Source organism: Ambystoma mexicanum, chromosome 5p (assembly GCF_040938575.1).
Source record: "Ambystoma mexicanum isolate Mex_15411 chromosome 5p, UKY_AmexF1_1, whole genome shotgun sequence".
Classification (NCBI taxonomy): domain Eukaryota; kingdom Metazoa; phylum Chordata; class Amphibia; order Caudata; family Ambystomatidae; genus Ambystoma; species Ambystoma mexicanum.
In genome coordinates this window covers 253,323,056-253,350,246 of record NC_090930.1, presented here as the reverse complement: position 1 = coordinate 253,350,246, position 27,191 = coordinate 253,323,056, and the positions used below count along the sequence as shown (strand labels likewise).

General features: G+C 45.1%; 1 protein-coding gene across 3 annotated transcripts in view; it reads right to left on the bottom strand.

The window, feature by feature from the left end:
* The window catches only part of LOC138480882 (uncharacterized), a 356,687-nt gene extending 330,832 nt beyond the window's left edge, over window positions 1-25,855 (bottom strand). For 2 of the 3 annotated variants that reach the window (XR_011274154.1, XM_069612672.1), the window contains exon 1: window positions 24,406-25,855. Coding sequence is in view for 1 of the 3 variants with exons in the window: in XM_069612672.1 (XP_069468773.1) it covers window positions 24,406-24,784 (379 nt within the window). In the remaining 2 variants the exon portion in view is untranslated. Of the gene's footprint in view, window positions 1-16,167; window positions 16,313-24,405 lie in introns of all 3 variants that reach the window. The other variant, XR_011274155.1, reaches the window with a different exon arrangement.
* Between the last annotated feature and the right edge of the window lie 1,336 nt (window positions 25,856-27,191).

Sequence of the window (27,191 nt, the reverse complement as noted above, 5' to 3'; positions counted from 1 at the left end):
TGCTTTTCATATTCATAGACCCATTTACTAGCTCCGGCTATAAGCTGGGGGAGCTTTAATCAAATTATTTTTGTCCATTTGAACCCATAACGCATACTGCATTATCCCTACTTCTTGATGTATTAGAGGCATCCTCATATCTATTTTGTTTTCTACACCTTTTTTCTTCTGATCTTGTACTACCACCATTAAATCCGGTCTGTTTCTTAGTCTGTCCCTCCTCACTGCCTCTTTTGGCAGGGATGGGTTTCTCACCACATCCTCTCCTTGATCTCCTTCTTGCCCTGCCTCTTCATTATTTCTACCACCTTGATCTTCCCTCCATTTTCCCTTGCATGTTCAACTTGTTGTCCCAGGATCGTCCAAACCCTCTGCCCATCATCCTTTTCAACACAAACATTTCTTATTGCCCCGGGATTGAATCTAAACAAAAAATCTCCTGACTTCCAATCCCCTATTTTCAGCACTGGTACCCTTATTTCTGGTGATACTTCTGGTGATACTTCTTCAGGTTCTTGTAACCTGACCAACCTTTCCCGCAATGTTCTTAACTCGCTGTCTATGTCTACTTTTGGACCCTGTGGGTACACCGAAGCAGTGGGCATATCAGCGCTTGTGGATGGGTTATATGAGGTGCAAAATCTCTTGAGTCCCCCCCCCTAGTTGCTAATCCTGATAATCCTGTTGATACTCTCTCTACCGTTGGAGGCTTATAGAATGGGTTTGTATACCCTACTGCAGGTTTAGGCATTACAGGGTATATCCCCTTACATTGGATCTCTTTTTCACCTTCCTGATCTCCCATATCCTTAAATACTTGCCAGAGATCTATAATCTCTTTTCCTCTTTGGGATTTGCTCCCTTTGTATTTTGCTGCAAAAAAGATGGACATTTTTTCTAGCATGTTTCTGTTATGAGAGCACTGCTCTGGCCAGGAGAAGGACATCCCCCCTTCCTTTGTTTCTACTCTCCAATGTTTATTTATTCTGTCACAATACAGTGACAGAACCCTATGCATATGTTTTATTGGGGTTTCTTCCTCCATAATGTTGTGCACGTTGCTAATACTTCACTTAGAGCCTACTGCTATGCTACACGCACAGCTATTTTTTACACAAAAATACAGATCAACCCACTTTTTCCCCACCCCCTTTACACTTGTTCCACTTTGATTTCACACATACACACACACACACCACAACTCATCCACCTTCCTTCCATTTTTACCACAAAAGAAAGCAAGAAAAAATATACAAAAAAGAACTAAAGTCCAGGCCCTTTCCTTATACTGAGCCACTACTGTTTTTCCTTATATCATTTGTAATACCACTTTCCCACATTTTTTGTAATACGCTAAGGATCCTATTGCTTCTATCGTCATAAATAAATAATGTGTGGGGGTAAGGGATTCTCAGCCTGTTATGGCTGAGAATCCCTTACCCCCCAGTCCTAATAAACTGGGGCTCCCTTTCATCTCAGTCTTTTATGCACTGAGGTTCCCTTTCATCTCAGTCTTTTATACGCTGAGGTTCCCTTTCATCTCAGTCTTTTATATGCTGAGGATCCCTTTCATCTCAGTCTTTTATATGCTGAGGTTCACTTTTTCCATTATAAAAAGTAGAAAAACAGAAACACGTAACATTTTCAATACATAACCCACCTCTTATCCAATCTACTTCTTAACACATCAACTGAAATCCTATCCAATCTAGCCTATCCAATCTATTCCTTATCACCAAAAAGTCCTATTCCATAATACATCACCAAAAGTCCAATTCCATAATACATCACCAAAACGTCCCATTCCACCTATTCCATTGACTTCATACATCAGCCACATCACCATACTTATCATACATACATGTTCCTATGTTGTTATCACTTGCAAAAGTATACTTACATGGGCGTTGTTCAATTGAGTTTTCCTCCATTACGAAGTCCCATGCTGGCCTGTTTTTCTGGAGCCACGTGCTGCTTCAGTGAGCGGAGAGGATTCCTTTTAAAATGGCTTCTACTAAAACCGCTCAGGAAATATGTGTTTTTTTATTTAGGGGACCGGTCACTATAGATGGGCGTGGCTGACTGGCCTGGGACTTCGTAAAGTATGGGGGCAAGAAACTAAGATCACATCTGGTTTTCACCACTGAAAGGTAACCCAACCTACAGGGATACCCCTTAAGTATGCGGGTCCCCCTAATCACGCTCACACCGGATTAAAGTTCACCCCTCTAGGGAATTAAGGCCAGGGTCTTTATCCTGCAAGGATAACATGTTTAATCTGTACAGAAATGAGGATGGGGGGGCAAAGAACTCTGCTCCCCAACCATCATTCTGTCCCTCTTCCATGGCTGGCTCCTGCAGACTGGTTCCAAGGAGGAGCCTTATATACGGTTTAACTTGGATACTCGATACTGGCATCTCTCATCCAAAACTGTCCTTCTTTCATTACAAAGGATGCTGCAGTCTTCCTTCCTGCATGGCCGGGTTTCCATTTAGGACAAACTACTTAATATAGTGCGAGCTATGCAAGAATAAATGTAGCTCCTGTTTATCATCATTTTGCTATATTATAAACATTTATATATAAACACAATTTCCCGTCATACTCTCCATACTTCACTCAATATACTAATATTTTATCTGTTCCAGTAATCCCCCTTAAAACCTTATCTTCCCATACTTTTACATTGTGTACATGAGCCCGAGCCTGCCTGGGTTTTCCGATGGACAGGAAACAGCTGTTGAGTTATGTGCTGGCCTGCCAGCGCTAGCAGAGCACCACAGGAATAACTTTAGTCTATTTTGAGCACAGGCTGCATTCCTTTTGGCACAGAGCATTCTGCTCTTTACTGTGCTTTGAGAAAAACGAAATACAATTTAACATTCTTACAACTATTCATCTGATAGTTGTTTACACCTTATATTTAAATACTAACTATCTTCATTTAGTGCCTTTCCACGTCTGTGTGTGATAGTTTTTGCATGAAAAAAGCATTCTCAGTGCTATAGTGCTTAGAGAAGTCTTGCCTAATTGTAAAGAGCTTGGGGGTGCAGGAAGGCGCTAGCTCCTTCCCAACAAAAGTCCTTCCCAAACCTTTGATAGTACTTAGCTAGCCACAGTTGGTATTTATCCCTAGGGGAAGGAACTAGGTTGAAGGCATCTACTAGACTGGCCCGAGAATGTGCCCTAGCTGCTGATAATATATATACCAAATACTCCACCGCCTGTACACCCAGCTTGTATTTTATTTGTTTAATGGTAACACCAGCCCCCTACACATGGCCAAGTACATTATTTAACATGCAGTCATTGTCTTCCATTGTAACTCTGTACACTAAGACGTTGACTTGGAATATTAGGGTGTTTGGTACGTTAACTAGCACCTGCTCCATAATTCTCTGAAATACAGAAGCTGCTGATGCAAGGCCAAAGGGCACACAGCAAAACATGAATTCCCCCAGTGGTGTGATAAACAGTATGAGAAGTTGGGATTTGTTGCCAAGTCGTACTTGTTGATGAGCTGAAGAGAAGTCCAATACGCTAAAAACTTTGGTTGAGCCCCCCTTAGCTAGGGCTTCTGAAATTTTGGGCAGGGGGTGTCTGTCAATCCAAATGGAGTTGTTCTATTCCCTTAGATCTACAAATACACTGAGCTTGACGTGGCCTTTGAGATTAGTACGACAGGTGCCAGCCATTCTGCGCTCTCTATCTTCTTAATAATTCCACATTGTAACATGACATCCAATTCCCCACACAGGTTATCCTCATGCTGTGGGAGATCGGGTGCATTGTATGGTCTACAGGTATTCTCCCACTTTAACAACAAAACAATGTTCAAAGTTCTTTAGTTCTATCAACACTTCTGCATAACACAGAGTCCACATGTCACTCACATCTGAGATAGATACCAGGTTGCCCACACAGGCCTCAATGCATATGTGTAGCAACCTTTGTTCTTCTAACCCCAGGATGAAGAGACCCTTCTCAGCCTCATATGTCCAGGTGGCACACTCTTTATCCTGGTAGGAAATGTGGGCATGGACATTAATCTGAATCTTCCCATTGCCGATGGCCATGGTGAACAGGTCCCTGCCTAGGGAAGACCCAAGCCAACAGTAGTTAGAGTTCTTCTCATGGAAGAGGAGGAAGAAGCGTTTATACATGTGGGCATCTTAGATGATAAATTCCCACTCAGCCAGGGGCTGCCCGAATGTACCCTGGTATTACTGAGCAGGAAAGGTACTGAGTCTCCCACAAAGGCCCTGGTTCCTGCAATCTTTTTGGACCACGTGTTCATTAATGGGAACAGAGCCCCAGCACTTTGTGATACTGCTGCAAGTATTACTGCTGTCCAGCGACAACGGGTGCGTGAGGACCAGATCATCCCTGGTCCCCCCACAAGCTAGTTAGGGGATTTGATGGTCTTACCTGATGTCCACTGGCTATTGTGAAGTTCATTTGAAGGGGAGAAACCTCACAGCTCTGCATCGCTGTTAAAGATGCAATTCCGTTAGACTGCTTATTAGGAAATTAGGAAATTATAAACCTGACACAAAAATCATTGCAGGGGTCAAGCGATCTAGGGCTATGAAAGCAGCTCAGGAAGCGGCCATGGCAGCCATGGATCCAGTGGCTCTTCTGTCTGGAGAGGGCAAAAGACCAGCCATGCCGACACCACCCAGTCCGGATCGCGAGTACAAAGAGACATCGGCTTCTGCCGAAGAAGGTCTAGTGGCCACTGAGATGGCTGCTGTGGAGGCATCCAACTCAGTGACCTCAGGGCTGACTAGAGGCATAGAACCAGAACCTGAGGTAGAGGACACAGTAGCTTCCGACCTCAAGGGTCCACTCGAGCTAAGTGATTTGTCCCTAACATTCATGACAGGGGATACAACTTCATATCTGCGTATATGAAGGCCATGCGGGATGAGTGTGGAGTAACCCACACGTTCTCCACAACCTTTCTCCCAGAGACCAACAGGCTTGTTGAGCGGTTCACCATGACCCTCAAGGGCATGATAGGTGGCTTGGAAGAGCTCCTTAGGAGAAAGTGGGATATTCTCCTGCCATGCCTTCTGTTCTACTACTGAGAGGGGCCACAGAACGGTGTCGCATTCTGGCCCCTTCAAGCAATGCTTGGCCATTCCATTAAGGGGACGCAAGGTCTGCTGCGGGAAGCATTGGAGGCAATCACCAAACTACTTCTCACAACACAGTGGACTATGTGCTTGGCCTTAGATACAAAATGGCCAAGTACAGAGAGCAGAGCTCCCAGATCCTGAATGCCAGCCAGGAGTTCATAAAGCCAGAAGGCCACCATGAGTGAGTACAAGCCAGGCCAGATGGTTTGGATCATGGAACCAGTCAAACCTAGTCCCTTGCATGACAAGTGAACTAGGTACCTATGTGGTGCTTGAGAAAATCAGTGAGGTTCACTACCTCATTTACACCGAAGCCTGAGGCATACGAATCAGGTCTCCAATATCAACTGGCTAAAACCCCATTGCAGCCGGGATGACCTAGTGATGGCCCTGGTCACTGATGACGAGAGTGAGGAGGAAACTAATCCCCTCCTAGACTTTCTACATACCGAACCTACTGACGGGTCTCTGGAGGGAGTTCAGATCTCCCCGGACCTCGCCACACAGCAATTACAGGGCTGCTAGCAGCTACTGGATCAGTTCACCTGACTTTTCTCGCTGACTTCAGGGAAAATTGATTGGTGCTTTGATGATATCGACACCTGAGACATCAAGCCGGTGAAAAGTAGGATTCACTGGATGTCCGCCAAGGTCACAGACACAATCAAGGAGGAAGTCGCTAAGATGTGGGCCTACAGGCCTCCAGCCCTCCCACAGCCCCTGGGCTAGCCCAGTGGTACTTGTCCCTTAAACGTCCAGTAGAGGGAAAACCAAAGTCTACTTTTGTATGGACTACTGGGGGAACTGATTGTCAGGTTAAGCACTGCCAAGTTCATGGATGCCTTCGATCTCACTGTGAGGTACTGGCAGATCGGTCTGACTAATTAAGCAAAAGAGAGGTCGGCATTCTCCACCACAGAAGGGCACTACTAATTTACTCTCATGCCATACAGAAGAAACAATGCCCTTGTCACCTTCCAGGGGATTGTGAACCAGGTCTTGACAGGGCTTGAAGACTCCCTCAACCCATCAAAGAACCGTAACCATGTAATGTTGACCACAAACTGCCACCTTAGTCTGCATGGGCCGTAGAGACTTGTTAGGTCTTTATTGCACTTTCTTTCACCGAAAAACACATAATTTTTGTGGGTGTTAATTTGCATATTACCCCTGTACTCTTTCTTTAGTCTGTTGCATTTCTCTGTTCTTCCACAGGGATGGGGTTTTGTACTGTATTTATCTATTAGTTCTCTTATAGATGGTGTGTTTAATTAAATTATATCTATTTTTATATAACATTGATTGTACGTTCCATTTATTTTGTACTGTGTTGCTTGGGTCAATACTGATTCACATTTTCACCCCTCTTAAGAGCATAGACTTCCCTCGCCACATGTTACCGCAAATGGCGAATGAGGTATAGCTCTGAACTGTCTCTGTTTTACCTTTATGATTGCGTTGACTTTTGGTTTGTAGAGTGTGAGGACTGAGTGGGCAGTTGTACCCCTAACCATCCTTCTACTCCTGCAGAGCAGAATCCAATTCGTCACAGGGGAGCAACACTTCAAAGACATCCTTCCCTTCTTCAATTGTGGTTTATTCCAAAGACTGCACGATCTGTTCCATTCTTCTCCCATGAGGCATTTCTCTGCAAACTCGGGTGAAATTACCTTTTTACTTGTATTTGAGGTATACTGTGCTCCTAGCAGGATAAGACTTGTTATTGGCTAAGTAATTAGGATTTCCACACCTGAAGTGCTTGGCACCCTTTGCACCATCGTAGGGTCTGATCTCAAAAGATGTGACTGCACAGACAGTGTTGTTATCCTGCTTGTTCAACTTCATCTGCCTTTCATACGTGGCTGTTTGCTCAATAATGCGAGTAATGGACATGGCTTCTTCCAATGAAGGATCCTTGGTCAAAAGGCGTTCCTGAATTTTCACATTGTTTGTGCATATACCTAGCTGGCCTCTAGTGAGGGAAGGGGTAAGGGTGCCAAAGTCACAGGAGTGTCTCTGATGGCCAGGGCACGGCGATCACCTCTGGAACCAGACACTATGAGTGGACCAGTGCAGGAGGATCACCTGGGTGAGAGGTCTACGGGGAGTGCGGGTGAGGCAGCAATGGTGAGACGTGGTATTCCCCCTATTTTGTTTATTCAACCCATCCTATGTTTTCAGATGCTCCGAGGTCCCAACTCCTCCCCTTTTTTACACAAACACTGGGCTGAGGAAGAAGGTGACTGAGTGTAACAACATTAACTTTCACACATCGTACTGGACCTGTCCTGCTTAACGGGTCAAGCAAAGTCAGGCCCTTGTTTCTAAGTGCATACACCTGATACCAATGAGCTCTCATCACACGAATAAAAGGCAGAACTCAAAGACACCCTATGAGCAAGGCGGAACACGAGTATGGGCAGGGCTTCCGGGATGAAGGGAAACCTACTGGAGCAGAGCGGTGGGACGAGAACCCCAAGAGTTCCCTACTGGAGTTTGTTGCCTCTGACAGGCCATGAAAGACATTCGGAGAAGGCCAGATCCCACAAGTGAAGACTGCATTGTGTTTCACGAATGCCAGCGACCCTCCCAGGTGAACGGCATAGTTGGGGAGGCGAGGCCAAGCTGTGGTACTAACCTTGACTCGTGATTTGGGAATCACAAAAGCTAGAAGAGACACACACAGCTGGTGAGTTGGCAAGCAAACTGAAAGACCGATGTGTGTGAAATTTTGAAATAGCAACATTTTATCACAAGTGAAGGCTGCACACGTGTGAATGAGACATTAGGAAAGACAGACCTATGAATGAACTTTGAAGTAAAAGACAGCTGCAAAATCAGCGATACTAAGTAATACAGTGGTCTGGCGAAAGGAAGTGGCCCACTTGAAAGTCTCATTGAAAAGTAAATTGTTTGAAACCATAAAACGAATGAACAGCAAAAGTGAAATAAAGAAGTTAAACTCCTAGAGAAGGGCTGAGTGAAAGTTGAACTGTAAACTTTGAGTCGAAGTGGTCCTGCAGTGGTCTGTAAAGAAAGTCACGCACATTCAAAAGTCTTCGGCATCAGAAAGTGGTCCGAGCCCGAAAGAAGGAGACCCGAAGTGAAATATACTTGGGGAAGGAAGCCCCCTTGCATGTTTGTGTTGAACTTTATTGTGAGAGGTCTGAGCCTGACAGAGGGGGTCCTACAAGAACTGTATGGTGAGAGGTCTGAGCCCGACAGAAGGGGACATACCAGATTTGTATGGTGAGAGGTCTGAGCCCAACAGAGGGGGACCTTTGTGAAATTCTTGGTTTACACATTATTTTGGATGTCAAGAAAAGAGACTTTAACGCGGAAGGCCAGACGGGCCTCGATCCAGGTTTTGGAACTGTTTATTGTGTTGGAAACTGAGCCAGAGTGTGTCATCCTGCTGACAGGGAACACCTTACTGCGTGAGGTCTAACATGGGGAGTAGAACTGGTTCAACCATATTTATTCATTCGAACACTGATTTTTCCTTTTGCATACATTTCTCTTTTTTACACTTTTTTGTACAAGAGATAGGGCAGGCATTAGGTTTTTGTTAACATAGGGCATTTTGATTTGACGGACTCCACTAGGACTACATTATGTGATGGTCGAGACCACTCCCATCTTAGTTATAGGGCAAAGAAGGAGTTTCTCCAACCCCAACCATTTCAATAAAGGTTTTACAAATTGTACCCATTGGGCCTCATTATGACAGTGGCAGTACAGTGATAACGGCGCCAGTAGTGCTGCTGGCACCGTTATCACTATACCGCCATTTTACGAGTTCTGCTTGCGGGTGCCGCTCTGCACGCCTGGTCAGACTAGGTGTGCAGAGCGGCACCCACGAGCAGAACTGGATGCTAGCAACGGTACCGTTGTGAACGGTACTGCTGCTACCATCCTCCCCATTCCCATTGAGCCCTATGGGGGCTCAAATGGGAATGGGCATGGACCTGCTCCGGGTCCCTCGAAAGGGGAATTACCAGGCCCCCCAAGGTCGGAATGAGAATACGACCTTGGTGCTAAACCGCAGCCCTTTACATCTTCCACTGCACACATTTCTTCCTAATTAGTTCAAAGACCTATCTGATGTGGGGGCGTGTGTGTGCTCTTCTACTGTGCCTGATAATCGGGAGGCACTAATAAGACGAGAAACAAGGCCTCCTTGTTCTGTGTTGTTTTAGGAGAACAAGGCTTGCGAGGATTCAGGCCTACTCATAAGCGCAATGTTAGTTTGTACTATGTCTATCGTGTATATGAGCATACTATATCCTACAAAGGAGAATTCCAGCATTGCTGAATACATTTTCTGCTTCATGGGTTTCTGCTCCCACCATTTATACTTACCCATGACACGCCCCACTGCTCCTACACCGTCTTGTGTTCATTTCCATATTCTAATATATTTTCCGCAATCTAAAATGTTTACGACGGGCGGTGGTCTGGGCATGCATCCCAACGCTATATCTTACTAGGAAACATATGGCTTGATGGGGACAAGAACATTATATGTTTCCGGTCATAACTTGAAGGGGACTGTGACTAAGTAAATGCAATTGTTCAATCACATATCCGTACAGCTGCAGCAAGCAATAGTTTCAATAAATGTAAAATAATTTGGGTTACTCGACAGCGGAAGTCATGTTTGTTTTCAATAATATAAAATGCATTTGTAAAATGCATACGTAAAAATGTTGTGCATGAATTTTACATTACTCCACATTTTCAAGCAATTGATGGCAGAGGGGGGCACGGAATTGAATATTTGTTTCTGCCTCCAGCATGCTCTCTGTCATACATATATGGCAGCATTTAAGCCATTTTCACGCTCGTGTGAATGCTTGGATTCTTTACACCTGCCGAAAGCACGCAGATTCCATAGGAATTCATTGTAAATACTGCCTGCCATGTGGAATTGGTAGGCAGAGTTTATCAGTTTGCCCGGTGAAATGTAAAAGGGCAGTGTAAAGGCTATTCCACCAGACCTCTACACCTGCAGTTTGCATTTACACTGCAAATGACGAAAATTGGTCAGAGGGTTTGATAGCAACTAAGTGCAAATGTAGCAGCTTCCCTCCGACCATTTTACGCCTGCGAGATAAATTGTTTTTTCTGCTGTAAACCCATTGAGATGCATTTTAGGATGGATGTTTGTAATTGACATCCGGAATGTAGCGTGACAACAAATTGCTAATGTTTCAACAAACAGCATCTCTGAACACAGTCGGGGGTTCTGAAAGTTGCCAATTAAGCCTGCACATTTGAAATAGAATACAAGTAATCCATTGAATAGAAAATCTGCATTTAGTTCTGTTGCATACAGAGAGAATATAGCCTGAAGGCCTAAATTGCAAAACAAAGGATTAATGTTCTGTTTCCGTGACTGGGGGTTCCGCCTGAGAATACGGATACTTTATGAAGTGACACATCATCAATCCTTGAGATGCGAGGAAGGAAACATCTCAACCTGAAGGATTTCCGCATGGAAAATGAGAAAGCCGTAATCCACAGGTGTGGTTATTCTGCAACTGTGGATGATGTCTGAGATACATTGAAGACTCCATAGTTTAATAAGTCATCATCCGCCTTCATTGAGAAATGAAAGGTGAAGGGATGGATCACATAGACTGCAGATCTGAATGAAAGTCATTTATTCAATGTGCATCCCAAGTAGGTAGGGCGTAAAGACTAGGGAGGATGGAGCATATACACTATGCTCCCACCACCCATACTAGATCCCCAACTGTTAGTGATGGAACATCATGAGATAATGCCAACTGATATATCAGTGAGATAACACAGCAACCAATGACATCACAGAGAGACACCAGGAACAGGCTCAAAACACGTACAAAACAGGTGAGCTGGGCAAGGCCACCACAGGACCATTAACTCTTCATGATTAATTCATTTCTTATTACCGAAAAGGCACATAATACAATTTGTCAAAAACAATGATGGAATTCTACGTCTTTATTACGTATACTTTTTGACAGAAAAGTAATGTGGATGTTCCAAAACTAACTAAAAGGTCTGATTTTAGTACCCCTATTCTTGAATAGTGAGTAAGCAAAGATAATCTGTGCAAATCATTTCACAGGCCACTAGACACCTTTCTTTTATACAATGGTGTTGTATGGTATGGTATTGTTTATTTATATAACACCTATACACAGGCAAGTGTTCCAAAGTGCTCAAGGAGGGTGGGAACAAGGGGAAAAAATGAACAGTCGCTCAGAGCCCTCGACATTCAGAGATGATAATAGTCTGCACAGGCAGAGAAAGTGCGTAAAAAATACATTTAAACAGGTTGAGAGACAGAAAATAGGCTTTGCAGCGATTCTACAGTTTTAACAGTGCATTTGAGGGATAAAGACAAGGGAGAACAGACATACGATCTTCAGGCGTACAGATCAAGCAAGTGCACAGAGGGTGACGGGGGGATCAAGTGAGAGAGAGCCACGCACTCGGGTTAATTTCAAGTGCATTAAGTGCGGGTATCACTTGGTATCTCAGAACGGGCACTGTATTGCTTGACCTCCTTCCTCACTAACCGCCCTTCCCAGGTGCTCCTGGGCGTCTTCTCCTCCTCCACTCTCTCTACATGTGGTGTTCCCCAGGGCTCTATCCTCTTGCCTTGGCTTTTCAACATCTATCTTCCACCTCTTGCTCACCTGATATCTGATATTGGCGATGGAATCCTGAGCAGACACAAATTTACGATCGTCGCGCCTTCCGCAATAGCGAGGCAGTTTGAGAATTCATCCTGGCATTGTCCTACGTTTAATTTTGACGACTAATTGCTGTAATTCAAGCATCTGAAGAAGAGCTGTACGCAGCTTGAAACACGTGTTAGGCGTTTTTCACCTTCAATAAATTCCAATTCCTTGGCGCAGAGAGACTGGGACCTCTTGTTTTTCATAACTCACCTGATATCTGCCTTCTCTCCTCATTTCTATTGATATGCAGATGACACACAACTCTAATTCACACTCCCGTCTTCGTTCTCTATCATCCCTGACTGCCTGTCTGCTATTCATTCTTGGTGCGCCTCCAATGATCTCTGGCTTAATGGCAATAATACAGAGATCCTTCCTATGGGGACACCTGTCCCCCGTTTCCCTGCTGCACTCTGGCCACCCTCTATGAGCTCACCTCCCTCTCCTTCCACTGAGGCCAGAAACCTTGGGGTCATCTTCGACTCCTCTCTCTCCTTGACTACTCACATCTTGGACCTTGCTTAGAATACCCTTTTCAACTTCACCTGCTTAGTGGCATTCTCTCTTTCCTCACTTTCCCCAGAAGCTAAATGTCTCTAGAACTCTGGCCCTCTCCAGACTAGATTACTGTAAAAGCCTCTTCCTCAACCTGCCTCTTTCTTCAATCTGTCCTCTTCAACTAAGCCAGAATAGGGTTGTGAGATTTATCCTTGGCCTCAAGCCCTGGGACTTTATCTCTCAGCTCAAAATTCTCCCCGCTGGCACCTGGCTGCTGCAAGGATTAAATTGAAGGCCCTTTGCATCATCCACAAGACTGCTGGGGCCTGGAGCCATGTTGTCTGAAAATCTCTCTTACTAAATACTCTCCTTCCAGATCCCTTTGATCTTCTGGCTCCAACTCTCTGCTGATCAAACGCATTTCCAAGCAGAGAGCTGAGGGCAGATCTTTCTTCTCAGCTGGCTCCCTCCTTTGGAACAGTCTCCCTCTTTCTCTCCATCTTGAACCGGACCACCTCATGTTACGCAAACAACTCAAGACCTTTCTCTTCTCCTCCTCCTTCCCTCTCACCCTCCTGTGCTAACCATCCCCTCTGTCTGTGAGATTGGCGGCCTGGTCCCTCACAAGTCCAATTGGGCCCTGGCCTTCTGCCCAATCGGCCCCAGCACTGCCCTCTGGAACCACACCTGCCTGCCGGGTGGTGTTTGCCTCTGCCCTGCACTTACCTGTTGGGCAGTAGACCTCCCTCTCCACCTGGGATATCTCTGCCCTTGCACTTACCCGTTGCCTCCCCAATGGGCCCCTCTGGTAGTTCCTCTCCTAGGGGACCCTAATTGCACTTACTCCTATCCCCCACTCTTTTCACTGCACTTGCACGCTCCGAATGCCACAATGCCTAGTAGGACCGCTGTTCCTTTCAATTCATTCATTGTTATTTTCATTGTTTATTCTCTGCCTTGCTCCCATCCCTTGTGACTTGTGGTGCTTAGAATCACTGTCTTGTTGTATAAGAGCCTTACAAATACCCAATCAAATTAATAAAAAAGAAAAGAAAAGGAAGCTGTAAATCCATGCCAATTTAATTATAAATTGGGAGCAGCTATCGCATGCCAATGTGGCCGGAATAAGCCATGGTAGTATCTAGCCATTCAATATAGCAACAATGGAACACAGTGGCACTGTAAAGAACAAACCTGTGCACTGAAAAGCATGGAACAACACAATTGCACTGCAGCTACACAGAGAAACCCCAACAAGAACCTGGAACCCAGGAACTAAAAGCACAAATATGACCAATCCAGTGCCCAAGAGATAAGTAGAGATGCACCACTGTTATGCCCTGTGATCAACCATCCAGTGCCAACACAGAGTTGCCAAATGGCATTGGAACACCCCAGTGTCAATTACTTGGAATACAATACTTCTTTTATGCCTTAGAGATCAGCACTGTTCCTCTGGAAGGTCTGAACCCAGACTGATGGTTATGAAAAAGGTTGTTAATGTCACTCCCTTAAGGCAATTGGAAGTACTTCAAGTATGTTATTCTGAACATATAGGAAAATTAAAATCCCACTTGAGGAATTTCTGGAAAAGATGATGGAATTAATTATATAACCTCGCAAAGCAAACAGTTGTAAATATGAGATTGGCCGTATTCTGTCCCCGAGTACCAGGAAAACTAGAGGAGAGTTCATATAGTGGAGCAGGGCACGCCAGATATTTAACCACGATGCATGCGGGGGAAGGCGGACGATCAGCCAGTGTGATACGGCTGAATGGGGAAAGCCAAGGAAAACGTCAAAAAAGCGCTTCCAGGAGCACCTGGGATCATAAGGAGCTAGCATGCTTACCTACCTCCAGAAGGTGGCGCTTCAAAATCAATCCACGTAAGTAGAAGTTCGCAAAGTGTTACCCAATAATGAAGCCTACAAATGGGGATTCACCACAAGCAAACGTTTGTTAAACCTTTAAAATGGTAATCTGGCTAGCTACACCACGTATTGTCAGTATATAGAATGCGAGGGAAAAGGCTTTGCTCTTGCAATAAAGGCACTATAACGGTGTCCCCTAAGAAAACAGACTGAAACCCACATTTGCCTCTTACAGGCCATAAAACTCTGTTGCAAAGATGTCTTCAAATCTTTGAAAAAATAAACTAAGACTACACATGCAAGAACTGGGTAGCAGAGAACAACACGACTTTATTTTGGCAAACGAACAGTCTAGATAATGGGCGAATTGACGAATTGAGCTATCTGATTCATGGAATTATTTGCGTGAAAAAACGCAGATTTGCGTGCCTTTCTGCCCGAGAATCCCTGTTTGAAGTATGGGGATTTTCTGGCAGAAAGGCGCGCAAATCTGCGTTTTTCACGCAAATAATTCCATGAATCAGGAAATATTTTGTGCCCAGGTAACATTCTATGGACCTTTGAGACAATAAAGTATCAGACTAGATCTAAGATCGAAATAGGCACAGTTTCAAAGGATTCGGCTGATTTTGGTGTACCAATAGCGCCACACAGATATGCAGAGTTCTCCATAACTGGCAAGCTCCTATGCCAAGGCTGCCTTATTGAAGGGATGCAGAGCCAACCTTTGTAAATATAAGACCAGCAAAGAGTGTTGTGCCATCTGAGCTGCACATTTCCGTGCAAACTCTTACCAATGACCCTGTGTGGTCTCCAACTTTACACTTGTTTAGTCGGTGCATTTGTTTTTTGCAAGCAGCAGTTTTGCCTATGTGCCCGCCTCTAACACAGTGCAAGCCTACAATGCACAAGTTCAATTCTCAGCATAGCCAAGTGAGCCATCATCTTTCCAAAGTCGATAAATTGAGTACCATTAATGTGGGCAATAACAATTCTTATTATTACAGTGCATGAAGCGCTATATTAAATCTAATATTCTTTTTTTTGCAAGAGGCTGGGAATTTTGTTGGATGTGATGGCATTGTTGTCAACGTTTAGGGCTTTCCTTAGGGCCGTCTTTTCCCCGCAGTGCAGAACTTTATTATTATTTATTTAATGTGAGTCAGTCAAAAAAACCTGCTCACATATCATACAAAACTATGTTTAAAAAATACATCAATAACAAATACCATGAAGTTGTAAATACATTAAAACAAAAATATAATCTCTATTATTTACGTTCCCCAGCCATAGTTGTATCATGTTGCACTCAGAAGACTGACGCTACGTCAACGGTGTTCTACACTTTCAAGGCTATTTCCCTTTCAAAGGCCTGTCCTACCTTTGCAATCGCCATAGACAATGATGTACTCCAGCCAGAAACACAGTTCAACCAAAGTCATTCATTTTGCCTTTCATGCAGCCCCTCTGCGTGCTTCATATAATACTTAACATAATACTTGCTCATATATTTATTTACAGGAAGTAAGCACATGGCGAGATGTTTCCATCACCCCAGACTCATAGCACAGCCTACAGCATTGTTTATCCTTAGGTATGCCTAACCAGGTGCCCATAATGCCTAAGGCAGGTAACTTAGGCAACCTTATTAACATACAAATCCTACTCAGAAGGGAAGGAAATTGTAATATGTACTTCTGGGGTTTGCCAATCGTAAAGTGCATTCTAGAATAAATATTCAAGGAACCAAGTTTAGTTGCATGTTCATGGTTGGCAAGCCAATCCCATTCTACTGCCTTAAAAAAAGATCTTTGGAGCACACATTCACCTTCACCCCAATCAGGACAGCAGTCATTAAAGACCTTCAATTCGAATAAAGCTGAACTCGCCCTTTTCACAATCACCTGTGTGGTGGAGGTACCTGAATCTAGCCTTCAGCAATCCGAAGGTGCGCTCAATGCATGTCCGTGTCCTGCTGTGGGCCTCTTTATGGACTGCCTCCTGTGGTGTACCGGGTTTCCTCACAGGTGTCATCAGCCAGGGTAACTGCGGATAGCCTGAGTCACCTACAAGGACATTTATGTACAGTGTTAGAAATGGCGGATTGTGTGTTGTGGTGAATGTATGTGTGACTATTGTGCCGCTGGCCTATGTGCGCTCATCTGTGCATGTGGCTGACGCTCCTTGCATCAATTGTGGGGAGGGGCATTGGCTTGGGGAGTGCACTTTCAGTCATTCACAGGGTATGCAACATCATTCATCATGTCTGTGCGCTGATGTCACCCATGCAGTATGGAGATGGTGGTAGGCCATGTGCCGTCCTATGCCATGCATTGGCATGGAATAGTTTTGAGAGGGGCCTTGCTTGGTTGCCCTGATTGCGTTCTGCAGCCTTGCATGCCAGGATGTCCTGCAGGGTCACCCGAGTTCAGTATGTGTACTGGGGTAAGTCAGTCATGCCCAAACTGAAAACCTGGCAGTCCTGGAGCGCACGTTTTTGCACAAATTGGTTCTTCTCCTTTCTAGTGCCCCATCCACATTCGTTTATTTGAAACTTAACATTATTCTGATCAGCGACCTGGTTGCATCCAGGCCTGTACTTTACTGGGAAATTTTGTGGAAAACCAGGGAACTGAAGTTTTATTGGGAGGCTCTAACTCATGTACTGTCACTAAATGGGGTGAGCAGTATTAAATGAATAAACCACACAAAATCTGTTTTACTTGATCTGGGGGGCACCGATCTCTGGGAGCACCCAGCAACTCGCTCAGGCTTCTCCACATTGAATTTGAAAGAAATGCTAAAATTAGAGACAATTGCAAAACTGACGCGTAAAGAAGCCCATTTAAAACAAATTCGTCGGCTGTCAATCTCACTTTTATAGACATAATAAATCCCCCATCCGAACGTCCACTGTATGTACGCCGGAGGTTGGGGATATTACAGACGGCCTGTTTTACATCGACGTGGCATGGCAAAGGATCAAGGTTATGACCTATGTCTGCGACTGCTGATGAAACTATAGTCCACTCCATGTTAATTTGTCCTTGAACACTGAACCTGAGACGGCTTTACTTGAAACCTATTCTAAAAGAAGCAGGAAATCTCAGGTTAGACATGCTATGAGGTTCCTGAAACAGTCAACACATCTCAGTGTCATTTACGCAGCAGCAAAGTACATTCATAGATTGTAGCAGCTCAGAACAAAGTTTCTGTAAATGTCAAATTACATAATTGATTAATAAGTGTACACCTCTCTCAGTCATTATAAGCGGCTTCCTTACTAAGTATTCAGTTCATTTTTGTACTTTGAGACATATTTCACATCATTTGACACCACAGTTTAAAATGTCAAACGGGGGAAGGAAGTGCATGTACAGCAGTAGGGTTGTGAGCGGGAGGGACTCTCCTTGCAGGTGAATCAATGGTCCATTGAATATGGGAACTTGCCCACTGACCTACCTGTCAGACAGTGACAGTAATTACTGTGTGAAGGTGCATGATATCTGGAATTGCCCAGGGACCATCTTGGTGATAATCTTGACTTTGGCATTATTCATTGTATTTGCTTTTAATATGCACATGTAGGTAGCTAGTTTAGTTCTGTCTGCTTGCACATCTTATTGTACAATTGTTTTTGGTTTTTAAATGTATACTTTTATTTGAAACCTTTGTTCGACATAAAGTCATCAGGTTACATCAAATAGAATAAAATACATCAAAATCACACAATCATTTATCCCAAATACAAGGTGACTAAAACATGTGAAATATTTAAAAACAAAACAAAAACATAACTGCTAAACGAAGATATTCCAACAGGTCGCCACATTGCCACAAATATCATAACAAGATGGCAATTGGCTATCCCAAAGGGGTAACTGGGACAACAGGAGAGAAATACTTGCAGCCTGTTGCCCAGTTAAAGTGCTACCATTTTTCTCCTCAAGATTCATGCTCTATGCAAAAAGCAGGCCACAGCATCCACCGTTCAGGGGGTAAAGAAATGAACCAGAAATTCCACGGCACTGCCCCATGACATAATCCTTCCCTCCAGTAGGACGGGTCTCAGGTATAAGAAGCTTAGCCGCTGGAAGGACTTACAAAATAACATCAAATGTGATATTGTCTCCTCGTGGGCACCCCACAGGGGGCACCTAGCATAACCAAGGCCATTCCATTTAAATGTAAAAGCGGTGATAGGCACTATACCTAGTCTTACCATCATATACACAGATCTTGCATGGTGGGCCTGATCTGATCCAGATTGGATTTAAAGCCATTTATGTATCTCTGATCTAAATAAGCAGTTCCCAACCTTAGCTTTGAAGCCTCAAGAAGGAGCGTTTCCCTGGCTCTCTGTTTTATTAGAGGCTTCATTTGATTCCAGTTCGAATCACTAAGTCTGCCTAGATCGTTCCAAAACTCGCCCATTTAATAGAAAGAAGAGTACATTTTTTATGTGCGTAAGCCATTTCAACCCACTTGCTCCTTCAAGTTACATAATATACCAGTGCCTCCCTACACAGTTCAAGGGCTGGTTTAGTCCAAAGTCTGACCCAGAGGGAGACAGGCCGATACATATTTAGACTCCGAGGGGGTGTGCCGCATTCCAAATGCACTAGTGCAGTCGGAGCTCTTGGCGGTAATTGTAAGAATTTCTTTAAAACGTTCTTTTTCCTTCAGTAGGGTCACAACATTCTCATGCCCCCATAGCTCTGAACCATAGAGGGCAGCTGAGACTGCCTGCCTCTGATAAAGCTCTAATGCAGGTGAGATTGCATCACTCCCATGATGACTAAAGAAGGCCAAGATTGCCCCACTATATTTATTCAGCGTGACTGCAGCCCTAGCTAGCTGATGGGCCCATTTAGGCTTCACAACCATCGACTTTATCTTGGCCATATTATTGCTAAGACCCTGCTCCCTGGATTTTCTTAAGAACATAGCAAAAAAGTCCTTTAGGCCCTGCGGTGACGTGGCCATTAGGACAGCGTCATCTGCATAAAATAATGCTGGGAACTTGGTCTTGGTTGTAGCCAGCTTTGGGCAGTCCTGGCTCCCCTTACTAACTTGTCTACAATTCCCTGTATATATAGGTTGAACAAAAGTGGGGCCAGGTCTCAGCTCTGCCTAACACCCAATGTCACCTTAAAGTATGTAGTTTATTCGTGCCCCAAGTTGTAACGTACACAGGACACAGCATTTGGGTATAAAGATGATATAATGCCTATCAGATGCTCTGGTACTTTCCGCTCTCCCAGCAACTTCCATACCTGGTCACAGGGCACGGAATCAAATGCTGTCCTATGGTCCACGAACAATACAAATAAGCGTCTTTTAAGAGGACCGTATATTTTTGGTTAATTAGAAATAACATAATACACTGGTCTATGGTACCCCGTCCCTTTTGAAACTCTGCCTTACGGGCAATTATTATCCCTTTATGTCCCACCCAAGTCTAGAAATGTTTCAAGATTATTCTTCCAAACAGCTAGTCAGCCCCGTCCAAGAGAGATATAGGTATAAAAATGTCCAGGCTATCCCTGCCACCCTTCTTGTATACCGGGATAATAACTGCCCTGCACCATGTGTCTGGGACCCTGTAGATACCATTGCCCTAAAGACCTGGAGCAATGTAGCTGCCCAGATACTACTCTCATCCTTATAAAAATCCAATGGTATTAAGTCTGGACTGGCAGCTTTGCCATTTTTGAAAGAGGCTAGAGCTTCCTCTACATGCTGCAGGGTAATACACAATCGGCCTCATTACGACCCTGGTGTTAAGGGTTTAATGGCACCGTAAAAGGTGTCGGCGCCGTTAAACCCTTAATGCCTCATTACGAGTTCCCTTTGCGGGACCCGACCTTAACGCCTGCTTTTAGCAGGCGTTAAAGTAGGGTGCCGCAAAGGGACCTTGGTGCTAAGTATGGTGCCGCAATTTGCGGCACCGTACTTAGCGCCTTCCCCATTCCCATTGAGCCCTATGGGGCAAAAATGGGAATGGGGAAGGGCCCAGGGTGAATGGGGAATTACCGCCCCGCCAACCTTGGAATGGGGCGGTAATTCTGCCATTCACCATGGCGGACCCCGGCATGGACCATGGTGCTAATAGCACCATGGTTTAGCACCGGGGTCGTAATGAGGCCCAATGGGTTGATACCTATTCCACCTTCAATAGCCATGGGATGGATTAAACAAAGGTCTACCACATAAAGAGCACAAAAATGGGCCCTCCATCTATCTCCACCAATGCTATCCATCTTTTGGGGGTCCCCCTTAAGATCAGTATCGGAGACCAATTTCCAAAACAAAACATTATCCATCGATTGACAGGCTTTGTACAGTCCCTCCCATTTCCCTTTTAGATATTTGGCCTTTCTATCATAGAGTAGGTTTTTGTAATGGGTTCTCAAAGCAGAGGTCTTTCAACCCCCAAGGGATCTTTGAGGCACTTTTCGATGTCTTTCTTTGCCACTCTACAGGAGCCATCAAACCATACACCCCCCAGTAGTTGGTTTACTCCTACGTTTTCTCCCAGTCTCCAAAACATACGGCTGCCCATTAGTTTTAAATATTTCGAACTCGTCCAAATCCACAGTAGGCTCACTTTCTGTGTTACAGATTTCCTTGATATTAGCTCAAACTGATACATACATACATACTCTGCTTCAACTCAAGGGTTAGGATCTTAGCCCATTTCAACGGTCTTCGCACAGGGTCATTAACCCTATGGGATCCCTGTGTAGGAGCATACCTTTCAGAATCTTGATTTTCCAATTTGATATGCATGGCTTCCGGTCAGTAGTCACTTTCGGACTTATCAATAACTCTACACTCACCTGCCCACGCCCAAGCTGATGCTGAGATTAATATGTAATCAATTAGTGAAGAGACATTCACTCTAAAGAATGTTTTTTTGGCCGTTTGATCAGTAAGAAACCTTCCATTGCAGGCTCTAAGCGCAAGATTGTGCAGAATTGTCAAATTATTAGCTGCCAAGGGGTACACTGAGATTGGACCGAGTGCCACCAAGTCAGGGATATCCCAGGCCTGGTCTTGGTCAGCCCACAGCCCTTCAAGCCACTTAATCGGCTCCAGTTGAAGGTAAAAGTCACCGAAAGCGTTTCACTAATTGGTTTTCCATCAGTGTCCAAGGAGAGGGGCAGACATGTGGTATGGGTGCCCCCTGCAGCACACGTCCCCTGCGCCTTTGTGGTGCCTGCTTCCTTCCCTGCTGGGGTCTTGCATGCTGCTGTAGCTCGATGAATAGTAGCAGGTTGTGGATCTCATAATCAACGTCTACATGTGGCTGCATGCTTCTTGGATGTATGTTTGGGGAAGATGTGGGACTTATATACTCCTCCTAAGTCGATCTGGGGCACCTGTAGCTTGATTTCCATCACCTGTAAGCATTTACCACCACCCTTTAGAGGAAAATACACTCTGTGGGCATAATTCGTCATAGTGGTAAAAGTGGCTGTAATTCCAATACTGCCACGTTTACCACTTACTGCCGTACTTGTAACAAGTCCCTGTGACTAATGCAATAATTTTTTGGATCAAACCTGGCCGTACACTAAACTTAGTTTTTTCACTGATCCCACATATCTCATCATTATGGCTCTGTCAAAAGACATGGCACACTGATTTTATCTCGTTAGCATAAATGTGACAAATCGAAAGCTTTACCTAAAAGAAAATGCCTTTATATATTGCAGGTTGTCAAAGTCAATACTTATCTTCAAGCCCCTCAATATAGGAAACCATGTCCTTCAGACCACACAAAATCGCTGAACTCTTCATCTCTCGCATCTCCTATACATTAGAATAATCACTCTATTTGCAGGCAAAATCATCCAATTATCAAAACAAAGTCACTAGTTCGCTCAAGTGTATGTCCCGTAAGGAAACACTCACCAACATTACAGAGATTCGGGTGTGCATATATTGACTTTGAAGCTGTAACTGTTTTCAACAAGCTTTGCCAAAGCCAACAGTGTTGACTCATACGATGTTGTATAGAGAGCATGGGGGAGGGCACACATGGTGTGTGCAGAAATAATAAGAGCATGGGGGTACCGGAACAGCATGGTAGGATGCAGTTGGGTACACACTCAAAATACAGGGGTACACACGTCACAGGGCCCCACTTGCATCAGTGGGTACCCACTCTCATCATGGATTCACATTAGTAGGCACTAGGCGCATACTCAAACTACACATAATCAGGCCCAAGTTCATATTACAAACAGACATTCTAAAAACATTGTCTAAGTCTTTTTACTTTGTCTATTGGTACTGTTCTGTTTATGCAAACACTAGCGCACACACGTTTTTAGGCCTTTAGAAGAACAAATATATGTTAGTGTTTGCAAACTTCCTTCTCACCGTCCCTCCTTCCCATGTGACTCCTCCCTTTTCCGCTCCTTTCAGATCCTAGCCCCTCTTTCCGCTCCTTTCAGATCCTAGCCCCCTTGCACTGGAACTCCTTACCTCTCTCAATCCGCTCTGTACCTACCTTTTCTTCCTTCCGCACTTCCCTGAAATCTCACATTCTCCATTCTCCATCATGAAACCTTCCCCACCTCTCATTCTCTCTCCTCCCCTCGCATCTTTCCTATGAAACTCTCTACCCTGCCCCTTCCACTTACCATCCTTTATTTTCACCCTTATACCCCTTCTGTTTCCATCCTCCTTCCCTTCCTCACCCCTTCCCTCTTCCCTCACAGATTAATTACTTTACTTACTGTTTTATTGGTTTTATTCATGATGTACATTGCTTCTACTTTTATAATGTTCTATGTATTCTGTTGTTATAATGTAAAGCGCTTTGGATTAAAGCGCTATATAAATACAAATACAAACATAACTTACATAATAGACAGTGAAACGCCTATTAGTATTGTTAATACTGTTGTGTGGGTATGCACACATGCATTCCTAATATTCATTGTAAATAGACTTCCATCCAACATGGTGGATAGAAGTCGTTTTGGTATCTCTATTAGTATTCTTATGCATGTGAAAAAACGAACTTGTATGCTGGCAGCTGGGAGGCCAAGTTGCTTGTCCCACCACCAGATGTCCTGCAATAGAACCCAGCAGAGCACATGATGCCGCCTCACACTGCACTGTAGCTAAACCACGCACAGGATCTCAATCTGCCTCCGACATTCAAACCCTGCCTAGCCATATCAATGCTTTTGCATGACATAAGTGAGACAATCTTAAAAGCTACAAAGTGTTATTTATAATTAAGCTACAAAGTGTTATTTATATTTAAAACAAGCTTCTGATGGCAAACTATAGCCCACACTCGAGGACTGGCGCTTCAAAATGTATCTTGAAGGCATCATCCCCAATCTTTCTCCCAGTGCCAAGTGTCTGGGGGTGCAGACATCTCCTTGAAGGAGCATATGAAAAGAAAAGCTCAGATGGCATGGTATCAAGTAATCCTCCTCCGCAAGATCAAATCCTTCCTCGCACCCTGACACTTGCACTCAGCAGCGCAAGCCCTCGTCATTTCTAACCTTTATGAACTAATAACCTGCCATACCAGCCTACCAAATCCCAGCAATGCTCCTGAAGGCTGTCTTGCAGGCTGCAATCCAAGCTTGGTCCTTGGTCAGCACACATATGAGAACATTACCCCTAGGCTCAAGTACCTTCGCCTGGTACTGCTCCAAGTACAAATTCTGCGCACTATCAAAAGGCTTATGATATGATATGATAGTTTATTTACATAGCGCCTATACACAATGTGTTTCAAAGCGCTTCAAGGCAAGGAAGGGAACAATGGAAAATGCGACATTCTTACAGGCCATGAACAGTAACGATGTGAAATTAACTATCGTACTTGGCCTGACATTTCAGATAGTGCAAGAGCTAAAACATAGATAAGGAAGGGAGGGGGAGAAGGCGCCATCACACCTAGTCAGACACATAAGCACCCCCTGCAGGTGCAATGCTATGGGAGCCCCAAGAAGTCAAAAAGGCTAGCCCACAGTACAGACCCTCTCAGTGTATGCATACACCCTCTGAAAATGTTAATTAGCCTAGCACATGGCCTCTGGGCGTTTGCCTCCTTGGATGGGGGTGGCCTGCAACTTGTTGACGGTGTCTGGGTTTTCAGTGTGCTGTTGTATGGAGACCTTACCCAGGTTGTCGAGTTGGGAGTCGACTGCGGCCTCCATGCGGGCTAGCGCCAGAATTTCCTCCAGGGACCTCTGCTTCTGCAACAGCTGCTTCCGGAACGGTTGTGAGAGGCAGCCAGCGATCACTTGGGATCTCAGAGCTTCTTCATTAGAATATCTGTGAAATTGACAGTGTTTTAGCTTGATGCGGAGACGCATGACAACATTTACTATGGATTCCCCCTTCTCCTGTCTGGTCGTGTGAAAGACATGCCTTTCATAATCCACGTTCGTGTGCGGCGCGAAATATTCAGATAGTTTGGCGTGGAGTTTTCCATATGTCACTGTTTCTACGTTAAGCAACTCACCCGCAATGTCTCTCACTGCCGGTCCCACGGCCATGAACAGCGTGTTTTTTAGTCTTACGTCGTCCGTTAGACCTATGGCACCTGCATAGAACTTGAAGTCTCAGAGCCATATAGCCCAGCGAGGTCCTAGGTTTGAGGTATCCCTTATTTCAAATGGATTTGACATGTGCATGACTTGTGACGCACCACCTTCATTTTTGATGGGCTGGGTGTGTCCTTGAGAAGCATCTGCCCCTCTCGATGATGGTGCAGCGGTTCCTGCCCCTCCAGATGATGACGCTGTGGCGGCATCTTGGTCCGACATTTCGGCGTGTCCGTGATGGGTTATGGTGTGGTCCTGGGGGTGGGCTTGGGTGGGTCTTTATGTTAGACTGGTATGTCCTCCTGCTCTTAGACGTACGCCTTACCCCTCTTATGTTGCTGGCTCTGCAGTCCCTTGGACCTCGTAGCCTTCGTGTTAGCCAGCACTTATGGGCACTACCGGCTGAATTGGAGTCACTTGGACCACTGTAGCCGCCGCGTGTGTACGCGCGTTCGGCGTTTAAGAATTTTTAAATGTTTTTTATGGTGCAGCTTGCCACTGCTCTGCGTGCAGTTGTGCGTGTGGCTCCTAACGAGCGCGAAAGCTCCTGCGTGCGCCCGTGCTCGGGTTCCTCCTCTGATGTGCGGGCGAGTGTGCTGCTCGTTCGAGGAGCGGCGCGCGCTAAACTGCCCGACGGCAGACCTCGCCTTGGCACGGGTGGGCGTCGTGGGCCCTCGTCCCCATTGTTAGAAGGGGGCCCCGTGGACTCAGGCCCCAGAGCGGGCGTGCACCAAATGATACGCGGGAGCCGGGTTACAACGCAAACCTGCATTGTTAACTTCAAACAGCAACTGCCGCAACCCCGGACGCGCCCCTCTCTTCCCCCACATCATGTCCGGCGTGTCTCACGCCTTGGCCGCAACGGCGGCCAACCCACATAACGATGTGGGCATGCTAACAATTTCATAGTTATTCCTTCCCTGCAAACATTTCGGAAAGGACAAAAAAATCATACTTTTCAAAAAGCCCCTAAAAGATAATTGCCCAAAAATACTACTTCTTTGTCCGGTTTGTTACAGCAGGAAGGAGCGGGAGCCTTTTAAGAGGGACGCTCTAACCCGCGCCAGGGAGGGCGGGAGGAGGGAGGAAAGGGAAGTGGCTAGTGGAAACTAGGCGAATAAAGAGAGCAGACGTGAACCACACAGTGTCCTGTGGTTCATGTAAGGAGGGCCTGTGGTAGGTCCCCAACACGGTTTATTTATTGATGTACACTATTGCAATACTTGCTTCAGAAATCAGCATTTTGCCCATGCTAACCATCGAGCATCGGCACAAGCTTGTCATGCACCGTAGTACCCAGCCCAGGTTTGCCAGCGACAATATGACAGGGGCGCAACTATGATGTGTCTGATGGTGTAAGAATCACATTTAATATTGACAGTTCCTGCCACATATGTCACAGTTATACCTCCGGACGGAAACTGCAATATTTATCATGCGTTCCTACAAGTTTCAAGATTCCGTTCCTAATGCCAAATACTGCGGCGTGATGGGCCATTAACTGCAATGTATCCACTTGTTTAAATATGGGTTTCCTACTCTGTCATCAGGCTGTTTGAATTTTAGATTGTATGCCGCAGTAATGGAATGATGTACACTGTGCTGTCATCTTGTCTTTACTTATCTGGCAGATGGCAGCCTTATTCCCACTCTCGCATTCGAAATTCAGAGAACAGAAGCTTATTTTGCTCCGGTTCTCCTTTAAAACATCTCCGACGGTCTCATTGATGTTGATTGTGAGGAAGCAGTGCATGGATTTCTCTTATGGTACCAGTGGCCCCGTGTCAATGACTGCATCCTGCATTTACATTCGGATGAAGCGCCTACTCTGGAGTAGCTAGCAATGGCCTTCCACCTTCACGTCGGCGGCCTGCCATTGAACCAAGTGAGCAGAGCAGACCCACACTGGTGTAAACCTTTATGTGGACAGAAGAGCTATCAAATCTCAGAAAGAAATGACCCGCCACATTTTCAACCTGCTTCCTGTTGTTAGGTTTCTTAGCTGTTTTCATTGGTGTGTGCTTCTTATGTGAAAACATGTCCAAATGATATGCAGATGTGTATAGTGCAGCATGTGACGGGGAGGCCCTCCACAAATAACCGTGTGTATGCCGTCAGACAGTCCAAGGGTGTATATTGACCTTATAATAGGCCAAGTGACTCACATTTTCAATTCTCTTTAGGGCCTACTGGGTTATGTGGGAAAGTTGGTGCTAGGGCAGTCCCTCTATACCTGTTTGCCGCTGGCTTACCCCCTCTCTAGCCCAGGGATGTTAGTTTCTCGCCAATGTGGCCACCTACCTGTCTGTCAGCTATCTTACTCTACTGATGTTGTCCCTAAACCGATGGTTATCTATCT